Here is a 21631-nt window from a genome sequence, read left to right as displayed (position 1 = left end):
CTTTAGACCTAATGCAGTATTCTATATTTCTGTTACCTAGAGTTGTATTCGTATCTACTCGACCTTTACCTAGTTAATCATAACTACTTATTTGCTCATAACTCCTTTTTTTATACGACTTGATAATGGTCCACGACGGACCGAAACGTCACCATTAAGGAATAAGGGAAGCCCCCGTGGGGATCAAAGTGTACTGATGTTTGAGTACTTGACCGAAGTAGGGTTAAGGTAATCAAGGAAGGGCACAGAAAACAAAAGGTCGGCATTCCGAAAGGGAAACAATGAGGAGATGAGGAAACTCCTAACTGATACAGCTTGAGAAACAGGGCTCAGAGGAATGACGGCTCAAGACATGATGGACTACATCACGCAGAAGTGCAAGAAGGCAGCAGCCAAGTTCGTTCCGGTCCAAAAGAAAAAAAACATTAAATGCAAAGTATCAAATGTTTAATCAGATGTAAGCTATCTAAGCAACTAAGTATATGGACGTGGAGAAACTATAGAAATAACAGGACACTAGAGAGCAGAGAAAGATACCAGAGCACCAGGAAGGAATACGTCAGGGTGAGAAGAGAGGCAGAGCGATAATACGAAAATGACATAGCGAGTAAGCAAAGACTCAACTTAAATTGCTGCATAGCCACATCAGGAGAAAAACAACAGTGAAGGAACAGGTAATGAAATTGAGAATAGGGGCAGACAAATTCACTACAAACGACAAAGAGATGTGCGAGGAACTCGATAAGAAATTCCAGGAGGGCTTCACAGTAGAGCAAGGAGAAGTCCTAGAGGTAAGAGAGGGAATATCTAACCAGACACCACTAAAAGAGTTTGTAATTACCAGTGGGGAGGTGAGGAAGCATCTGCGAGATTTGGATGTGACAAAGGCTATAGGCCCGGATGGAGTCTTACCATGGACAATAAAGGAAGGAGCAGAAGCTATGCCTGCCACTCTCCATTATGTACAACAAATCACTGGTTACAGGTGAACTGCCAAAAATTTTAAAGACGGCTAATGAAGTCCCAATATACATGAAGGGAGATAAACAGGAGGCACTAAACTACAGGCCAGTGTCCTTAGCTTGAACACCATGCAAGATGATGGAGAACATTGTGCGAAAAAATCTAGTGGAACATCTGGAGCGAAAAAACTTTGTAACACAACATCAGCATGGGTTCAGAGATGGCAAACCATGCTTTAAAAGATTAATTGAATTCTATGTTGCCTGATCATTCTATGACCAGGCAACACAAATCAGTCAAGATAGAGAGGGGTGGACAGACTGCATATTTTTGGATTGCCAGAAAGCCTTTGACACAGTACCACATAAAAGACTAGTGCACAAGCAGGAGATGCAGGCGGGAGAGAAAGGGGAGGTACTCCACTGGACAAGGGAGTACCTAAGCAAAGGAAGAGAGCAAGTGAGGGGGGAGGTCTCGGAGTGGGAAGGTGTCACCAGTGGAGTTCCTCAGGGATCAGTCCTTGGACCAATACTGTTACTGATATTTGTAAAGGATCTCCCAGAGGAAATAGACTCGCTCCTCTCAATGTTTGCTGATGATGCTTCATCCTCCTCCTTATGAGGAGGATGAAGACAGAAGAAGATAGTATATGGCTACAAAATGACCTAGACAAACTCAAGGAATTGTCCAATAAATGGCTACTAAAGTTCAACCCAAGTAAATGTAAGATGATGAAACTAGGAGGGAGAAAACACGTGGCCAGACATTGGATACTGAATGGGAGAAGAAGTCCATCACGAAACGAACAGAGAGAAAGAACTAGGTTCACGAACAAGGGGACACAGGTGGAAACCGAGTACCCAAATGAGCCACAGAGACATTAGAAAGAACTTTTTCAGTGTCAGAGTAGTTAGCAAATGGAATGAACTATCTAAATTCCCGCAAACACAACTAGGTAAGTACACAAACCAGAGAAATTACACACGATCCAACATTTGGTCTTTCCTAGGAGCAGAGTAGCCGGTGACGCACCTGAGAACAAATCTCCATCTGGAGCCAGATTATCCCTTAAACACAAAATTTGCCAAAAGTTCCCTTTCCAGTAATTATGAATTCATTCATTGGAAAATTTTCTAAGTTTCGCATTTTGACGATTTTGTGATCTTCGTTGCCACGGTGTGCTCCCTGATGTTGAGGAGCCCCACTCGATGTTACAATGTGTTCCTCAGCGTGGACACATTACTCAGTGTAGACACATTACTCAGTATCGACATATTACTCAGTGTGGACACATTACTCAGTGTGGATATATTACTCAGTGTGGACACATTACTCAGTGTGGACATATTACTCAGTGAGCGACACATTACTCAGTGTGGACATATTACTCAGTGTGGACACATTACTCAGTGTGGACACATTACTCAGTGTGGAAACATTACTCAGTGTGGACACATTACTCAGTGTGGACATATTACTCACTAAGCGACACATTACTCAGTGTGGACACATTACTCAGTGTGGGACACATTACTCAGTGTGGACATATTACTCAGTGTGCGACACATTACTCACTGTGGACACATTACTCAGTGTGGACACATTACTCAGTGTGGACACATTACTCAGTGTGGACACATAACTAAGAGCGGCACATTACTCAGTGTTGACACATTACTCAGTGTGGACACATTACTCAGTGTGGACACATTACTCAGTGCGGGACACATTACTCAGTGTGGACACATTACTCAGTGTGGACACATTACTCAGTGAAGGACACATTACTCAGTGTGGACACATAACTAAGTGCGGACACATTACTCAGTGTGGACACATTGCTCATCGTGGACATATTACTCAGTGTGGACACATTGCTCATCGTGGACATATTACTCAGTGGGGACACATTACTCAGTGTGGACATATTACTCAGTGTGGGACACATTACTCAGTGTGGACACATTACTCAGTGTGGACACATTACTCAGTGTGGACACATTACTCAGTGTGGACATATTACTCAGTGAGCGACACATTATTCAGTGTGGACACATTACTCAGTGCGGGACATATTACTCAGTGTGGACATATTACTCAGTGTGCGACACATTACTCAGTGTGGACACATTACTCAGTGCGGGACACATTACTCAGTGTGGACACATTACTCAGTGCGACACATTACTCAGTGTGGACACATTACTCAGTGCGGACACATTATTCAGTGTGGACACATTACTCTGTGTGGACACATTACTCGGTGTGGACACACTACTCAATGTGGACACATTACTCAGTGCGGACACATTACTCAGTGTGGACACATTCTTCAGTGTGAACTCATTACTCAGTGCGGACACATTACTCAGTGTGGACACATTTCTCAGTGTGGACACATTATTCAGTGTAGACACATTACTCAGTGCGGGACACATTACTCAGTGTGGACACAATACTCAGTGTGGACACATTACTCAGTGTGACCTCATTACTCAAGTGCACACACATTACTCAGTGTGGACTCATGACGCAGTGTGGACACATTACTCAGTGTGGACACATTACTCAGTGCGGGACACATTACTCAGTGTGGACACATTACTCAGTTTGCGACACATTACTCAGTGTGGGACACATTACTCAATGTGGATACATTACTAAGTGTGGACACATTACTCAGTGTGGACACATTACTCAGTGTGAACTCATTACTCAGTGCGGACACATTACTCAGTGTGGACACATTTCTCAGTGTGGACACATTATTCAGTGTAGACACATTACTCAGTGCGGGACACATTACTCAGTGTGGGCACAATACTCAGTATTGACACATTACTCTGTGTGGACACTTAACTAAGTGCGGACACATTACTCAGTGTGGACACATTACTCATCGTGGACACATTACTCAGTGTGGACACATTACTCAGTGTGGACATATTACTCAGTGTGGGACACATTACTCAGTGTGGACACATTACTCAGTGTGGACACATTACTCAGTGTGGACACATTACTCAGTGTGGACATATTACTCAGTGAGCGACACATTACTCTTTGTGGACACATTACTCAGTGCGGACACACTACTCAGTGTGGACACATTACTCAGTGCGGACACATTACTCAGTGTGGACACATTACTCAGTGTGAAAATATTACTCAGTGTGGATATATTACAGTGTGCGACACATTACACAGTGTGGACACATTGCTCAGTGTGGGAAACATTACTCAGTGTGGACACATTACTCAGTGCGACACATTACTCAGCGTGGACACATTACTCAGTGTGGACACATTATTCAGTGTGGACACATTACTCCGTGTGGACACATTACTCGGTGTGGACACATTACTCAATGTGGACACATTAACCACTGCGGACACATTACTCAGTGTGGACACATTATTCAGTGTGGACACATTACTCAGTGTGGACATATTACTCAGTGTGACCTCATTACTCAGTGCACACACATTACTCAGTGAGGACACATTACTCAGTGTGGACACATTACTCAGTGTGGACACATTACTCAGTGAGGACATATTACTCAGTGCGACACATTATTCAATGTGGACACATTACCCAGTGTGGACATATTACTTAGTGAGCGACACATTACTCAGTATTGACACATTACTCAGTGCGGGACACATTACTCAGTGTGGACACATTGCTCTGTGCGGACGCATTATTCAGTGTGGACACATTACTCAGTGTGGACACATTACTCAAAGTGGACGCATTACTCAGTGTGGACACATTACCCAGTGTGGACACATTACTCAGTGTGAACTCATTACTCAGTGCGGACACATTACTCAGTGTGGACTCATGATGCAGTATGGACACATTACTCAGTGTGGGACACATTACTCAGTGTGACCTCATTACTCAGTGCACACACATTACTCAGTGTGGACTCATGACGCAGTGTGGACACATTACTCAGTGTGGACACATTACTCAGTGCGGGACACATTACTCAGTGTGGACACATTACTCAGTTTGCGACACATTACTCAGTGTAGGACACATTACTCAATGTGGATACATTACTAAGTGTGGACACATTACTCAGTGTGGACACATTACTCAGTGTGAACTCATTACTCAGTGCGGACACATTACTCAGTGTAGACACATTACTCAGTGCGGGACACATTACTCAGTGTGGACACAATACTCAGTGTTGACACATTACTCTGTGTGGACACATAACTAAGTGCGGACACATTACTCAGTGTGGACATATTACTCAGTGTGGGACACATTACTCAGTGTGAACACATAACTCAGTGTGGACACATTACTCAGTGTGGACACATTACTCAGTGTGGACATATTACTCAGTGAGCGACACATTACTCAGTGTGGACACATTACTCAGTGCGGACACACTACTCAGTGTGGACACATTACTCAGTGCGGACACATTACTCAGTGTGGACACATTACTCAGTGTGGAAATATTACTCAGTGTGGATATATTACAGTGTGCGACACATTACTCAGTGTGGACACATTGCTCGGTGTGGGACACATTACTCAGTGTGGACACATTACTCAGTGCGACACATTACTCAGCGTGGACACATTACTCAGTGAGGACACATTATTCAGTGTGGACACATTACTCCGTGTGGACACATTACTCAGTGTGGACACATTACTCAATGTGAACCCATTAACCAGTGCGGACACATTACTCAGTGTGGACACATTATTCAGTGTGGACACATTACTCAGTGTGGACATATTACTCAGTGTGACCTTATTACTCAGTGCACACACATTACTCAGTGAGGACACATTACTCAGTGTGGACACATTACTCAGTGTGGACACATTACTCAGTGTGGACACATTACTCTGTGCGACACATTATTCAATCTGGACACATTACCCAGTGTGGACATATTACTTAGTGAGCGACACATTACTCAGTATTGACACATTACTCAGTGCGGGACACATAACTCAGTGTGGACACATTGCTCTGTGCGGACGCATTATTCAGTGTGGACACATTACTCAGTGTGGACATATTACTCAGTGTGGACACATTACTCAAAGTGGACGCATTACTCAGTGTGGACACATTACTAAGTGTGGACACATTACTCAGTGTGAACTCATTACTCAGTGCGGACACATTACTCAGTGTGGACTCATGACGCAGTGTGGACACATTACTCAGTGTGGGACACATTACTCAGTGTGGACACATTACTCAGTGTGGACTCATGACGCAGTGTGGACACATTACCCAGTGTGGACACATTACTCAGTGTAGATACATTACTCAGTGCGGGACATATTACTCAGTGTGGACATATTACTCAGTGCGGGACACATTACTCAGTGTGGACGCATTACTCAGTGCAACACATTACTCAGTGTGGACACATTACTCAGTGCGGACACATTACTCAGTGTGGACTCATGATGCAGTGTGGACACATTACTCAGTGTGGACACATTACTCTGTGTGGATACATTACTCAGTACGGGACATATTACTCAGTGTGGACATATTACTCAGTGCGGGACACATTACTCAGTGTGGACGCATTACTCAGGGCAACACATTACTCAGTGTGGACACATTACTCAGTGTGGACACATTATTCAGTGTGGACACATTACTCTGTGTGGACACATTACTCGGTGTGGACACATTACTCAATGTGGACACATTACTCAGTGCGGACACATTACTCAGGGTGGACACATTCTTTAGTGTGGACACATTACTCAGTGTGGACACATTACTCAGTGTGGACGCATTACTCAGTGTGACCTCATTACTCAGTGTGGACTCATGACGCAGTGTGGACACATTACTCAGTGTGGACATATTACTCAGTGAGGACACACTACTCAGTGTGGGACACATTACTCAATGTGGATACATTACTCAGTGTGGACACATTACTCAGTGTGGACACATTACTCAGTGAGGACATATTACTCAGTGCGACACATTATTCAATGTGGACACATTACCCAGTGTGGACATATTACTTAGTGAGCGACACATTACTCAGTATTGACACATTACCCAGTGCGGGACACATTACTCAGTGTGGACACATTGCTCTGTGCGGACGCATTATTCAGTGTGGACACATTACTCAGTGTGGACACATTACTCAGTGTGGACACATTACTCAAAGTGGACGCATTACTCAGTGTGGACACATTACCCAGTGTGGACACATTACTCAGTGTGAACTCATTACTCAGTGCGGACACATTACTCAGTGTGGACTCATGACGCAGTGTGGACACATTACTCAGTGTGGACACATTACTCAGTGTGGACACATTACTCAGTGTGGACACATTACTCAGTGTGGACATATTACTCAGTGAGCGACACATTACTCTTTGTGGACACATTACTCAGTGCGGACACACTACTCAGTGTGGACACATTACTCAGTGCGGACACATTACTCAGTGTGGACACATTACTCAGTGTGAAAATATTACTCAGTGTGGATATATTACAGTGTGCGACACATTACACAGTGTGGACACATTGCTCAGTGTGGGAAACATTACTCAGTGTGGACACATTACTCAGTGCGACACATTACTCAGCGTGGACACATTACTCAGTGTGGACACATTATTCAGTGTGGACACATTACTCCGTGTGGACACATTACTCGGTGTGGACACATTACTCAATGTGGACACATTAACCACTGCGGACACATTACTCAGTGTGGACACATTATTCAGTGTGGACACATTACTCAGTGTGGACATATTACTCAGTGTGACCTCATTACTCAGTGCACACACATTACTCAGTGAGGACACATTACTCAGTGTGGACACATTACTCAGTGTGGACACATTACTCAGTGAGGACATATTACTCAGTGCGACACATTATTCAATGTGGACACATTACCCAGTGTGGACATATTACTTAGTGAGCGACACATTACTCAGTATTGACACATTACTCAGTGCGGGACACATTACTCAGTGTGGACACATTGCTCTGTGCGGACGCATTATTCAGTGTGGACACATTACTCAGTGTGGACACATTACTCAGTGTGGACACATTACTCAAAGTGGACGCATTACTCAGTGTGGACACATTACCCAGTGTGGACACATTACTCAGTGTGAACTCATTACTCAGTGCGGACACATTACTCAGTGTGGACTCATGATGCAGTGTGGACACATTACTCAGTGTGGGACACATTACTCAGTGTGACCTCATTACTCAGTGCACACACATTACTCAGTGTGGACTTATGACGCAGTGTGGACACATTACTCAGTGTGGACACATTACTCAGTGCGGGACACATTACTCAGTGTGGACACATTACTCAGTTTGCGACACATTACTCAGTGTAGGACACATTACTCAATGTGGATACATTACTAAGTGTGGACACATTACTCAGTGTGGACACATTACTCAGTGTGAACTCATTACTCAGTGCGGACACATTACTCAATGCGGACACATTACTCATTGTGGATATATTACTCAGTGTGGACACATTACTCAGCGCTGACACATTACTCGGCGTGGACGTATTACTCAGTGCGGGACACATTACTCAGTGCGACACATTACTCAGTGTGGACACATTACTCAGTGTAGACACATTACACAGTGCGGGACACATTACTCAGTGTGGACACAATACTCAGTGTTGACACATTACTCTGTGTGGACACATAACTAAGTGCGGACACATTACTCAGTGTGGACATATTACTCAGTGGGACACATTACTCAGTGTGAACACATAACTCAGTGTGGACACATTACTCAGTGTGGACACATTACTCAGTGTGGACATATTACTCAGTGAGCGACACATTACTCAGTGTGGACACATTACTCAGTGCGGACACACTACTCAGTGTGGACACATTACTCAGTGCGGACACATTACTCAGTGTGGACACATTACTCAGTGTGAAAATATTACTCAGTGTGGATATATTACAGTGTGCGACACATTACTCAGTGTGGACACATTGCTCGGTGTGGGACACATTACTCAGTGTGGACACATTACTCAGTGCGACACATTACTCAGCGTGGACACATTACTCAGTGAGGACACATTATTCAGTGTGGACACATTCCTCCGTGTGGACACATTACTCAGTGTGGACACATTACTCAATGTGGACCCATTAACCAGTGCGGACACATTACTCAGTGTGGACACATTATTCAGTGTGGACACATTACTCAGTGTGGACATATTACTCAGTGTGACCTTATTACTCAGTGCACGCACATTACTCAGTGAGGACACATTACTCAGTGTGGACACATTACTCAGTGTGGACACATTACTCAGTGTGGACACATTACTCTGTGCGACACATTATTCAATCTGGACACATTACCCAGTGTGGACATATTACTTAGTGAGCGACACATTACTCAGTATTGACACATTACTCAGTGCGGGACACATAACTCAGTGTGGACACATTGCTCTGTGCGGACGCATTATTCAGTGTGGACACATTACTCAGTGTGGACATATTACTCAGTGTGGACACATTACTCAAAGTGGACGCATTACTCAGTGTGGACACATTACTAAGTGTGGACACATTACTCAGTGTGAACTCATTACTCAGTGCGGACACATTACTCAGTGTGGACTCATGACGCAGTGTGGACACATTACTCAGTGTGGGACACATTACTCAGTGTGGACACATTACTCAGTGTGGACTCATGACGCAGTGTGGACACATTACTCAGTGTGGACACATTACTCAGTGTAGATACATTACTCAGTGCGGGACATATTACTCAGTGTGGACATATTACTCAGTGCGGGACACATTACTCAGTGTGGACGCATTACTCAGTGCAACACATTACTCAGTGTGGACACATTACTCAGTGCGGACACATTACTCAGTGTGGACTCATGATGCAGTGTGGACACATTACTCAGTGTGGACACATTACTCTGTGTGGATACATTACTCAGTACGGGACATATTACTCAGTGTGGACATATTACTCAGTGCGGGACACATTACTCAGTGTGGACGCATTACTCAGGGCAACACATTACTCAGTGTGGACACATTACTCAGTGTGGACACATTATTCAGTGTGGACACATTACTCTGTGTGGACACATTACTCGGTGTGGACACATTACTCAATGTGGACACATTACTCAGTGCGGACACATTACTCAGGGTGGACACATTCTTTAGTGTGGACACATTACTCAGTGTGGACACATTACTCAGTGTGGACGCATTACTCAGTGTGACCTCATTACTCAGTGTGGACTCATGACGCAGTGTGGACACATTACTCAGTGTGGACATATTACTCAGTGTGGACACACTACTCAGTGTGGGACACATTACTCAATGTGGATACATTACTCAGTGTGGACACATTACTCAGTGTGGACACATTACTCAGTGAGGACATATTACTCAGTGCGACACATTATTCAATGTGGACACATTACCCAGTGTGGACATATTACTTAGTGAGCGACACATTACTCAGTATTGACACATTACTCAGTGCGGGACACATTACTCAGTGTGGACACATTGCTCTGTGCGGACGCATTATTCAGTGTGGACACATTACTCAGTGTGGACACATTACTCAGTGTGGACACATTACTCAAAGTGGACGCATTACTCAGTGTGGACACATTACCCAGTGTGGACACATTACTCAGTGTGAACTCATTACTCAGTGCGGACACATTACTCAGTGTGGACTCATGACGCAGTGTGGACACATTACTCAGTGTGGGACACATTACTCAGTGTGACCTCATTACTCAGTGCACACACATTACTCAGTGTGGACTCATGACGCAGTGTGGACACATTACTCAGTGTGGACACATTACTCAGTGCGGGACACATTACTCAGTGTGGACACATTACTCAGTTTGCGACACATTACTCAGTGTAGGACACATTACTCAATGTGGATACATTACTAAGTGTGGACACATTACTCAGTGTGGACACATTACTCAGTGTGAACTCATTACTCAGTGCGGACACATTACTCAGTGTGGACACATTTCTCAGTGTGGACACATTATTCAGTGTGGCCATCTTACTCAGTGTGGACATATTACTCAGTGCGGACACATTACTCATTGTGGATATATTACTCAGTGTGGACACATTACTCAGTGCTGACACATTACTCGGCGTGGACGTATTACTCAGTGCGGGACACATTACTCAGTGCGACACATTACTCAGTGTGGACACATTACTCAGTGTAGACACATTACTCAGTGCGGGACACATTACTCAGTGTGAACTCATTACTCAGTGCGGACACATTACTCAGTGTGGACTTATGACGCAGTGTGGGCACATTACTCAGTGTGGGACACATTACTCAGTGTGGACACATTACTCAGTGTGGACTCATGACGCAGTGTGGACACATTACTCAGTGTGGACACATTACTCAGTGTAGATACATTACTCAGTGCAGGACATATTACTCAGTGTGGACATATTACTCAGTGCGGGACACATTACTCAGTGTGGACGCATTACTCAGTGCAACACATTACTCAGTGTGGACACATTACTCAGTGCGGACACATTACTCAGTGTGGACTCATGATGCAGTGTGGACACATTACTCAGTGTGGACACATTACTCTGTGTGGATACATTACTCAGTACGGGACATATTACTCAGTGTGGACATATTACTCAGTGCGGGACACATTACTCAGTGTGGACGCATTTCTCAGTGCAACACATTACTCAGTGTGGACACATTACTCAGTGTGGACACATTATTCAGTGTGGACACATTACTCTGTGTGGACACATTACTCTGTGTGGACACATTACTCGGTGTGGACACATTACTCAATGTGGACACATTACTCAGTGCGGACACATTACTCAGGGTGGACACATTCTTTAGTGTGGACACATTACTCAGTGTGGACACATTACTCAGTGTGGACACATTACTCAGTGTGACCTCATTACTCAGTGTGGACTCATGACGCAGTGTGGACACATTACTCAGTGTGGACATATTACTCAGTGTGGACACACTACTCAGTGTGGACACACTACTCAGTGCTGACACATTTCTCGGTTTGGACATATTACTCAGTGCGGGACACATTACTCAGTGTGGACACATTACTCAGTGTGGACACATAACTCAATGCGACACATTACTCAGTGTGTAAACATTACTCAGTGTGGACACATTAGTCAGTGCGGGACACATTACACAGTGTGGACACATTGCTCAGTGTGGACACATTACTCAGTGAGGGACACATTACTCAGTGTGGACACATAACTAAGTGCGGACACATTACTCAGTGTGGACATATTACTCATCGTGGAAACATTACTCAGTGTGGACACATTACACATTGTGGACATATTACTCAGTGTGGGACACATTACTTAGTGTGGACACATTACTCAGTGTGGACACATTACTCAGTGTGGACACATTACTCAGTGTTGACGCATTACTCAGTGCGGGACACATTACTCAGTGTGGACACATTACTCAGTGCGACACATTATTCAATGTGGGCACATTACTCATTGCGGACACATTAGTGTGGACACATTACTCAGTGTGGACACATTACTCAGTGTGGACACATTACTCAAAGTGGACACATTACTCAGTGTGACCTCATTACTCAGTGCACACACATTACTCAGTGTGGACTCATGACGCAGTGTGGACTCATTACTCAGTGTTGACGCATTACTCAGTGCGGGACACATTACTCAGTGTGGACACATTATTCAGTGCGGACACATTAGTGTGGACACATTACTCAGTGTGGACACATTACTCAAAGTGGACGCATTACTCAGTGTGGACACATTACTCAGTGTGGACACATTACTCAGTGTGGACTCATGACGCAATGTGGACACATTACTCAGTGTGGACACATTTCTCAGTGTGGACACATTATTATTCAGTGTGGCCATATTACTCAGTGTGGACACATTACTCAGTGTGGACACATTACTCAGTACGGACACATTACTCAGTGTGGACACATTACTCAGTGTGGACACATTACTCAGGGCAGACACATTACTCAGTGTGGACACATTACTCAGTACGGACACATTACTCAGTGTGGACATATTACTCAGTGAACGACACATTACTCAGTGTTGACACATTACTCAATGCAGACACATTATTCAGTGTGGACACATTACTTAGTGTGGACACATAACTCAGTGTGGACACATTACTCAGAGTGGACGCATTACTCAGTGTGGACACATTACTCAGTGTGGACACATTTCTCAGTGTGGACACATTATTCAGAATTGCCATCTTACTCAGTGTGCGACACATTACTCAGTGTGGACACATTACTCATTGTGGACACATTACATAGTGTGGACACATTACTCAGTGTGGACACATTACTCAGTGCTGACACATTTCTCGGTGTGGACATATTACTCAGTGCGGGACACATTACTCATTGTGGACACATTACTCAGTGTGGACACATAACTCAGTGCGACACATTACTCAGTGTGTAAACATTACTCAGTGTGGACACATTAGTCAGTGCGTGACACATTACTCAGTGTGGACACATTTCTCAGTGTGGACACATTACTCAGTGAGGGACACATTACTCAGAGTGGACACATAACTAAGTGCGGACACATTACTCAGTGTGGACACATTACTCATCGTGGAAACATTACTCAGTGTGGACACATTACACATTGTGGACATATTACTCAGTGTGGGACACATTACTCAGTGTGGACACATTACTCAGTGTGGACACATTACTCAGTGTGGACACATTACTCAGTGTGGACATATTACTCAGTGAGCGACACATTACTCAGTGAGCGACACATTACTCAGTGCGGGACACATTACTCAGTGTGGACACATTACTCAGTGCGACACATTACTCAGTGTGGACACATTACTCAGTGCGGACACATTATTCAGTGTGGACACATTACTCAGTGTGGACACATTACTCAGTGTGACCTCATTACTCAGTGCACACACATTACTCAGTGTGGACTCATGACGCAGTGTGGACACATTACTCAGTGTGGACACATTACTCAGTGTTGACGCATTACTCAGTGCGGGACACATTACTCAGTGTGGACACATTACTCAGTGCGACACATTATTCAATGTGGACACATTACTCATTGCGGACACATTAGTGTGGACACATTACTCAGTGTGGACACATTACTCAGTGTGGACACATTACTCAAAGTGGACACATTACTCAGTGTGACCTCATTACTCAGTGCACACACATTACTCAGTGTGGACACATTACTCAAAGTGGACACATTACTCAGTGTGACCTCATTACTCAGTGCACACACATTACTCAGTGTGGACTCATGACGCAGTGTGGACACATTACTCAGTGTGGACACATTACTCAGTGTTGACGAATTACTCAGTGCGGGACACATTACTCAGTGTGGACACATTACTCAGTGCGGACACATTAGTGTGGACACATTACTCAGTGTGGACACATTACTCAAAGTGGACGCATTACTCAGTGTGGACACATTACTCAGTGTGGACACATTTCTCAGTGTGAAATCATTACTCAGTGCGGACACATTACTCAGTGTGGACTCATGACGCAATGTGGACACATTACTCAGTGTGGACACATTTCTCAGTGTGGACACATTACTCAGTACGGACACGTTACTCAGTGTGGACACATTACTCAGTGTGGACACATTACTCAGTGTGGACATATTACTCAGTGTGGACACATTACTCAGTACGGACACATTACTCAGTGTGGACACATTACTCAGGGCGGACACATTACTCAGGGCAGACACATTACTCAGTGTGGACACATTACTCAGTACGGACACATTACTCAGTGTGGACACATTACTCAGGGCGGACACATTACTCAGCGCGGACACATTACTCAGTGAGGAACACATTACTCAGTGTGGCTATATTACTCAGTGTGGACACATTACTCAGTGTGGACACATTACTCAGGGCGGACACATTACTCAGGGCGGACACATTACTCAATGTGGACACATTACACAGTGCGGGATGTTACGAACCTTACCTCCTGTGTAGGTTGGTTTCGGTTGTAAAATGTTGCTGGACACAGTGGAGAGTTTATTAGACTAAATCCACAGCTGAGATCAGAGAGACCGCGCGTCACCAATAATACTCCGCCCAGTAAAGTAGTGCCTTCTCAGCTGAAGATCATCAGATATAATGTGAACTGGAATAGCCTAACTATGTAAATGAAAAATGGACTCTATCAAAAAGTATGGATGGGGAATATGGTAAATAAAATCCATAACGAGTTTGATTTCATATGTAAAAAAATTGAGTATTAAGGGGCGATGATGAAAGAGAGGTGGACGCCATCCTGAGTGAAGGGGAAGGGCATCGCAGCCGACCGATCCAGTTATTTGAGGGGTTTTCTCCGGCTGTACAGTCAGATAAGCCTATCCTTGTCTATAACCACGGTTGAAAGATTGGGTAGAGTAGTCTTACAAAGTTTGGAGAGGTTTTAGAAGAGTCCAGATTTCCTAGAGGTTAAAATATATGTGTCATTGGATGATAGTGGTGGTGGCTGGGTGCACGGTACCAGGTATGGGACGGTGAGCAGTGGGGTGGTCAGAGCCACTTGAGGTTATAATACATAGTGATCTTATGTTGTGAGGAAGACGCCTTATTGAATGTATTCCTGTGTGACTTATACGTATAAATTTATGGCTTGTGTACTAGGCTGTTTTCCTTACTCCTTACTCCCTAGACAACATTGTAAGGTCCACCACCACCAAATTCTCACTAGCTCTCTATGACAACAAAATCGTATCACTACTGATAACAACAGTAAGACACAGGCCGTGATACGGGACACATTACTCAGTGTGGACACATTACTCAGTGTGGACACATTACTCAGTGCAGCAACATTACTCAGTGTGGACATATTACCCAGTGCGGATACATTACTCAGTGCAGACATATTACTCAGTGTGGACACAATACTCAGTGTGGACATATTACTCAGTGTGGACACATTACCCAGTGCAGACACATTACTCAGTGTGGACACATTACTCAATGCAGCAACATTACTCAGTGTGGACATATTACCCAGTGCGGATACATTACTCAGTGCAGACATATTACTCAGTGCAGACATATTACTCAGTGTGGACACATTACTCAATGTGGACACATTACTCAGTGTGGACACATTACTCAGTGAGGAACACATTACTCAGTGTGGACACATTACTCAGTGCGGGAAACATTACTCAGAGTGGACACATTACTCAGTACAACACATTACTCAGGGTGGACACATAACTCAGTGTGGACAGATTATTTAGGGTGGACACATTACTCAGTGTGGACACATTAATCAGTGTGGACACATTACTCAGTGTGTGCACATTACTCAGTGAGGGACACATTACTCAGTGTGGACACATTACTCAGTGCAGGACACATTACTCAGTGTCGACACATTACTCAGTGCAACACATTACTCAGTGTGGACATATTAATCAGTGTGGACACATTACTCAATGTGGACACATTACTCAGTGAGGCCACATTACTCGGTGTGGACATATTACTCAGTGCGGACACATTACTCAGTGTTGACACATTACCCAATGTGGACACATTGCTCAGTGCGGACACATTACTCAGATTGGACATATTACTCAGTGTGGACACATTACTCAGTGCGGACATATTACTCAGTGTGGACATATTACTCAGTGCGGACACATTACTCATTGTGGATATATTACTCAGTGTGGACACATTACATAGTGTGGACACATTACTCAGTGTAGACACATTACTCAGTGTGGACACATTACTCAGTGTGGACACATTACTCAGTGTGGACACATTAATCAGTGAGCGACACATTACTCAAAGTGGGCACATTACTCTGTGTGCGACACATTACTCAGTGTGGACACATTACTCAGTGCGGACACATTACTCGGTGTGGACATATTACTCAGTGCGGGACACATTACTCAGTGTGGACACATTACTCAGTGTGGACACATAACTCAGTGCGACACATTACTCAGTGTGGACACATTACTCAGTGTGGACACATTACTTAGTGTGGACACATTACTCAGTGCAAGACACATTACTCAGTGTGGACACATTACTCAGTGTGGACACATTACTCAGTGAGGGACACATTACTCAGTGTGGACACATAACTAAGTGTGGACACATTACTCACTGTGGACACATTACTCATCGTGGACACATTACTCAGTGTGGACACATTATTCCATGTGGACATATTACTCAGTGAGCGACACATTACTCAGTGTGGACACATTACTCAGTGCGGGATATATTACTCAGTGTGGACACATTACTCAGTGTGGACACATTACTCAGTGCGACACATTACTCAGTGTGGACACATTACTCAGTGCGGACACATAGTGTGGAGTCATGACGCAGTGTGGACACATTACTCGGTGTGGATACATTACTCAGTGTGGACACATTACTCAGTATGGACACATTACTCAGTGTGGACTCATTACTCAGTGTAGACAAATTGCTCAGTGTGGACACATTACTCAGTGTGGGCACATTACCCAATGCAGACACATTACTCAGTGTGGACACATTACTCAGTGCAGCAACATTACTCAGTGTGGACATATTACCCAGTGCGGATACATTACTCAGTGCAGACATATTACTCAGTGTGGACACATTACTCAGTGTGGACATATTACTCAGTGTGGACACATTACCCAGTGCAGACACATTACTCAGTGTGGACACATTACTCAGTGCAGCAACATTACTCAGTGTGGATATATTACCCAGTGCGGATACATTACTCAGTGCAGACATAGTACTCAGTGCAGACATATTACTCAGTGTGGACACATTACTCAATGTGGACACATTACTCAGTGTGGACACATTACTCAGTGAGGAACACATTACTCAGTGTAGACACATTACTCAGTGCGGGAAACATTACTCAGTGTGGACACATTACTCAGTACAACACATTACTCAGGATGGACACATAACTCAGTGTGGACACATTATTTAGGATGGACACATTACTCTGTGTGGACACATTACTCAGGGTGGACACATTAATCGGTGTGGACACATTAATCAGTGTGGACACATTACTCAGTGTGTGCACATTACTCAGTGAGGTACACATTACTCAGTGTGGACACATTACTCAGTGCAGGACACATTACTCAGTGTCGACACATTACTCAGTGCAACACATTACTCAGTGTGGACATATTAATCAGTGTGGACACATTACTCAATGTGGACACATTACTCAGTGAGGCCACATTACTCGGTGTGGACATTGTACTCAGTGCGGACACTTTACTCAGTGTTGACACATTACTCAGTGTGGACACATTACTCAGTGCGGACACATTACTCAGGTTGGACGTATTACTCAGTGCAGCAACATTACTCAGTGTGGACATATTACGCAGTGCGGATACATTACTCAGTGCAGACATATTACTCAGTGTGGACACATTACTCAGTGTGGACATATTACTCAGTGTGGACACATTACCCAGTGCAGACACATTACTCAGTGTGGACACATTACTCAGTGCAGCAACATTACTCAGTGTGGACATATTACCCAGTGCGGATACATTACTCAGTGCAGACATATTACTCAGTGCAGACATATTACTCAGTGTGGACACATTACTCAATGTGGACACATTACTCAGTGTGGACACATTACTCAGTGAGGAACACATTACTCAGTGTGGACACATTACTCAGTGCGGGAAACATTACTCAGTGTGGACACATTACTCAGTACAACACATTACTCAGGGTGGACACATAACTCAGTGTGGACACATTATTTAGGGTGGACACATTACTCTGTGTGGACACATTACTCAGTGTTGACACATTACTCAGTGTGGACATATTAATCAGTGTGGACACATTACTCAGTGTGTGCACATTACTCATTGAGGGACACATTACTCAGTGTGGACACATTACTCAGTGCAGGACACATTACTCAGTGTCGACACATTACTCAGTGTGGACATATTAATCAGTGTGGACACATTACTCAATGTGGACACATTACTCAGTGAGGCCACATTATTCGGTGTGGACATATTAATCAGTGCGGACACATTACTCAGTGTTGACACATTACTCAGTGTAGACACATTACTCAGTGCGGACACATTACTCAGGTTGTACATATTACTCAGTGTGGACACATTACTCAGTGCGGACATATTACTCAGTGTGGACATATTACTCAGTGCGGACACATTACTCATTGTGGATATATTACTCAGTGTGGACACATTACATAGTGTGGACACATTACTCAGTGTGGACACATCATTCAGTGCGACACATTACTCAGTGTGGACACATTACTCAGTGCGGACACATAGTGTGGAGTCATGACGCAGTGTGGACACATTACTCGGTGTGGATACATTACTCAGTGTGGACACATTACTCAGTATGGACACATTACTCAGTGTGGACTCATTACTCAGTGTGGACAAATTACTCAGTGTGGACACATTACTCAGTGTGGGCACATTACCCAATGCAGACACATTACTCAGTGTGGACACATTACTCAGTGCAGCAACATTACTCAGTGTGGACATATTACCCAGTGCGGATACATTACTCAGTGCAGACATATTACTCAGTGTGGACACATTACTCAGTGTGGACATATTACTCAGTGTGGACACATTACCCAGTGCAGACACATTACTCAGTGTGGACACATTACTCAGTGCAGCAACATTACTCAGTGTGGATATATTACCCAGTGCGGATACATTACTCAGTGCAGACATAGTACTCAGTGCAGACATATTACTCAGTGTGGACACATTACTCAATGTGGACACATTACTCAGTGTGGACACATTACTCAGTGAGGAACACATTACTCAGTGTAGACACATTACTCAGTGCGGGAAACATTACTCAGTGTGGACACATTACTCAGTACAACACATTACTCAGGATGGACACATAACTCAGTGTGGACACATTATTTAGGATGGACACATTACTCTGTGTGGACACATTACTCAGGGTGGACACATTAATCGGTGTGGACACATTAATCAGTGTGGACACATTACTCAGTGTGTGCACATTACTCAGTGAGGTACACATTACTCAGTGTGGACACATTACTCAGTGTCGACACATTACTCAGTGCAACACATTACTCAGTGTGGACATATTAATCAGTGTGGACACATTACTCAATGTGGACACATTACTCAGTGAGGCCACATTACTCGGTGTGGACATAGTACTCAGTGCGGACACTTTACTCAGTGTTGACACATTACTCAGTGTGGACACATTACTCAGTGCGGACACATTACTCAGGTTGGACGTATTACTCAGTGCAGCAACATTACTCAGTGTGGACATATTACGCAGTGCGGATACATTACTCAGTGCAGACATATTACTCAGTGTGGACACATTACTCAGTGTGGACATATTACTCAGTGTGGATACATTACCCAGTGCAGACACATTACTCAGTGTGGACACATTACTCAGTGCAGCAACATTACTCAGTGTGGACATATTACCCAGTGCGGATACATTACTCAGTGCAGACATATTACTCAGTGCAGACATATTACTCAGTGTGGACACATTACTCAATGTGGACACATTACTCAGTGTGGACACATTACTCAGTGAGGAACACATTACTCAGTGTGGACACATTACTCAGTGCGGGAAACATTACTCAGTGTGGACACATTATTCAGTACAACACATTACTCAGGGTGGACACATAACTCAGTGTGGACACATTATTTAGGGTGGACACATTACTCTGTGTGGACACATTACTCAGTGTTGACACATTACTCAGTGTGGACATATTAATCAGTGTGGACACATTACTCAGTGTGTGCACATTACTCATTGAGGGACACATTACTCAGTGTGGACACATTACTCAGTGCAGGACACATTACTCAGTGTCGACACATTACTCAGTGTGGACATATTAATCAGTGTGGACACATTACTCAATGTGGACACATTACTCAGTGAGGCCACATTATTCGGTGTGGACATATTAATCAGTGCGGACACATTACTCAGTGTTGACACATTACTCAGTGTAGACACATTACTCAGTGCGGACACATTACTCAGGTTGGACATATTACTCAGTGTGGACACATTACTCAGTGCGGACATATTACTCAGTGTGGACATATTACTCAGTGCGGACACATTACTCATTGTGGATATATTACTCAGTGTGGACACATTACATAGTGTGGACACATTACTCAGTGTGGACACATCATTCAGTGAGGACACATTACTCAGTGTGAACACATTACTCAGTGTGGACACATTACTCAGTACGGACACATTACTCAGTGTGGACTTATTACTCAGTGTGGACACATTACTCAGTGTGGACATATTACTCAGTTCGGACACATTACTCAGTGCGGACACATTACTCAGTGTGGACACATTACTCATTGTGG

The 21631-nt window shown here is 44.0% G+C and overlaps 6 protein-coding genes across 6 annotated transcripts; 1 reads left to right on the top strand and 5 right to left on the bottom strand.

Moving 5' to 3' along the window:
• The first annotated feature begins 337 nt into the window (after positions 1-337).
• LOC138360261 (uncharacterized) lies at positions 338-9928 on the top strand. Its single transcript, XM_069320189.1, has 12 exons — positions 338-396; positions 2792-2989; positions 3282-3462; positions 3647-3774; positions 3937-4855; positions 5439-6121; positions 6522-6772; positions 6990-7224; positions 7352-8197; positions 8455-8633; positions 8976-9624; positions 9826-9928. Exons 1-12 carry the CDS (start codon positions 338-340, stop codon positions 9926-9928), a joined length of 4431 nt encoding a protein of 1476 aa, XP_069176290.1.
• Positions 9929-16562: 6634 nt separating this feature from the next.
• On the bottom strand, positions 16563-16973 carry LOC138360250 (uncharacterized). The gene has a single exon (XM_069320182.1). It carries the CDS (start codon positions 16971-16973, stop codon positions 16563-16565), a length of 411 nt encoding a protein of 136 aa, XP_069176283.1.
• A 525-nt stretch (positions 16974-17498) lies between these two features.
• Positions 17499-18035, bottom strand: LOC138360241 (internalin A-like). The gene has a single exon (XM_069320171.1). The coding sequence runs from the start codon at positions 18033-18035 to the stop codon at positions 17499-17501; it is 537 nt and encodes a 178-aa protein (XP_069176272.1).
• A 293-nt stretch (positions 18036-18328) lies between these two features.
• LOC138360229 (uncharacterized) lies at positions 18329-18847 on the bottom strand. Its single transcript, XM_069320165.1, has one exon. It carries the CDS (start codon positions 18845-18847, stop codon positions 18329-18331), a length of 519 nt encoding a protein of 172 aa, XP_069176266.1.
• Positions 18848-19495: 648 nt separating this feature from the next.
• On the bottom strand, positions 19496-20032 carry LOC138360220 (internalin A-like). Its single transcript, XM_069320159.1, has one exon. The coding sequence runs from the start codon at positions 20030-20032 to the stop codon at positions 19496-19498; it is 537 nt and encodes a 178-aa protein (XP_069176260.1).
• A 274-nt stretch (positions 20033-20306) lies between these two features.
• Positions 20307-20825, bottom strand: LOC138360210 (uncharacterized). Its single transcript, XM_069320151.1, has one exon. It carries the CDS (start codon positions 20823-20825, stop codon positions 20307-20309), a length of 519 nt encoding a protein of 172 aa, XP_069176252.1.
• Positions 20826-21631: the final 806 nt, after the last annotated feature.

The sequence above is a fragment of the Procambarus clarkii genome, chromosome 8, assembly GCF_040958095.1.
Source record: "Procambarus clarkii isolate CNS0578487 chromosome 8, FALCON_Pclarkii_2.0, whole genome shotgun sequence".
In the NCBI taxonomy this organism is placed as follows: Eukaryota; Metazoa; Arthropoda; class Malacostraca; order Decapoda; family Cambaridae; genus Procambarus; species Procambarus clarkii.
The sequence above is the reverse complement of the archived record's forward strand: the minus strand, read 5'-3'. Positions and strand labels throughout refer to the sequence as shown.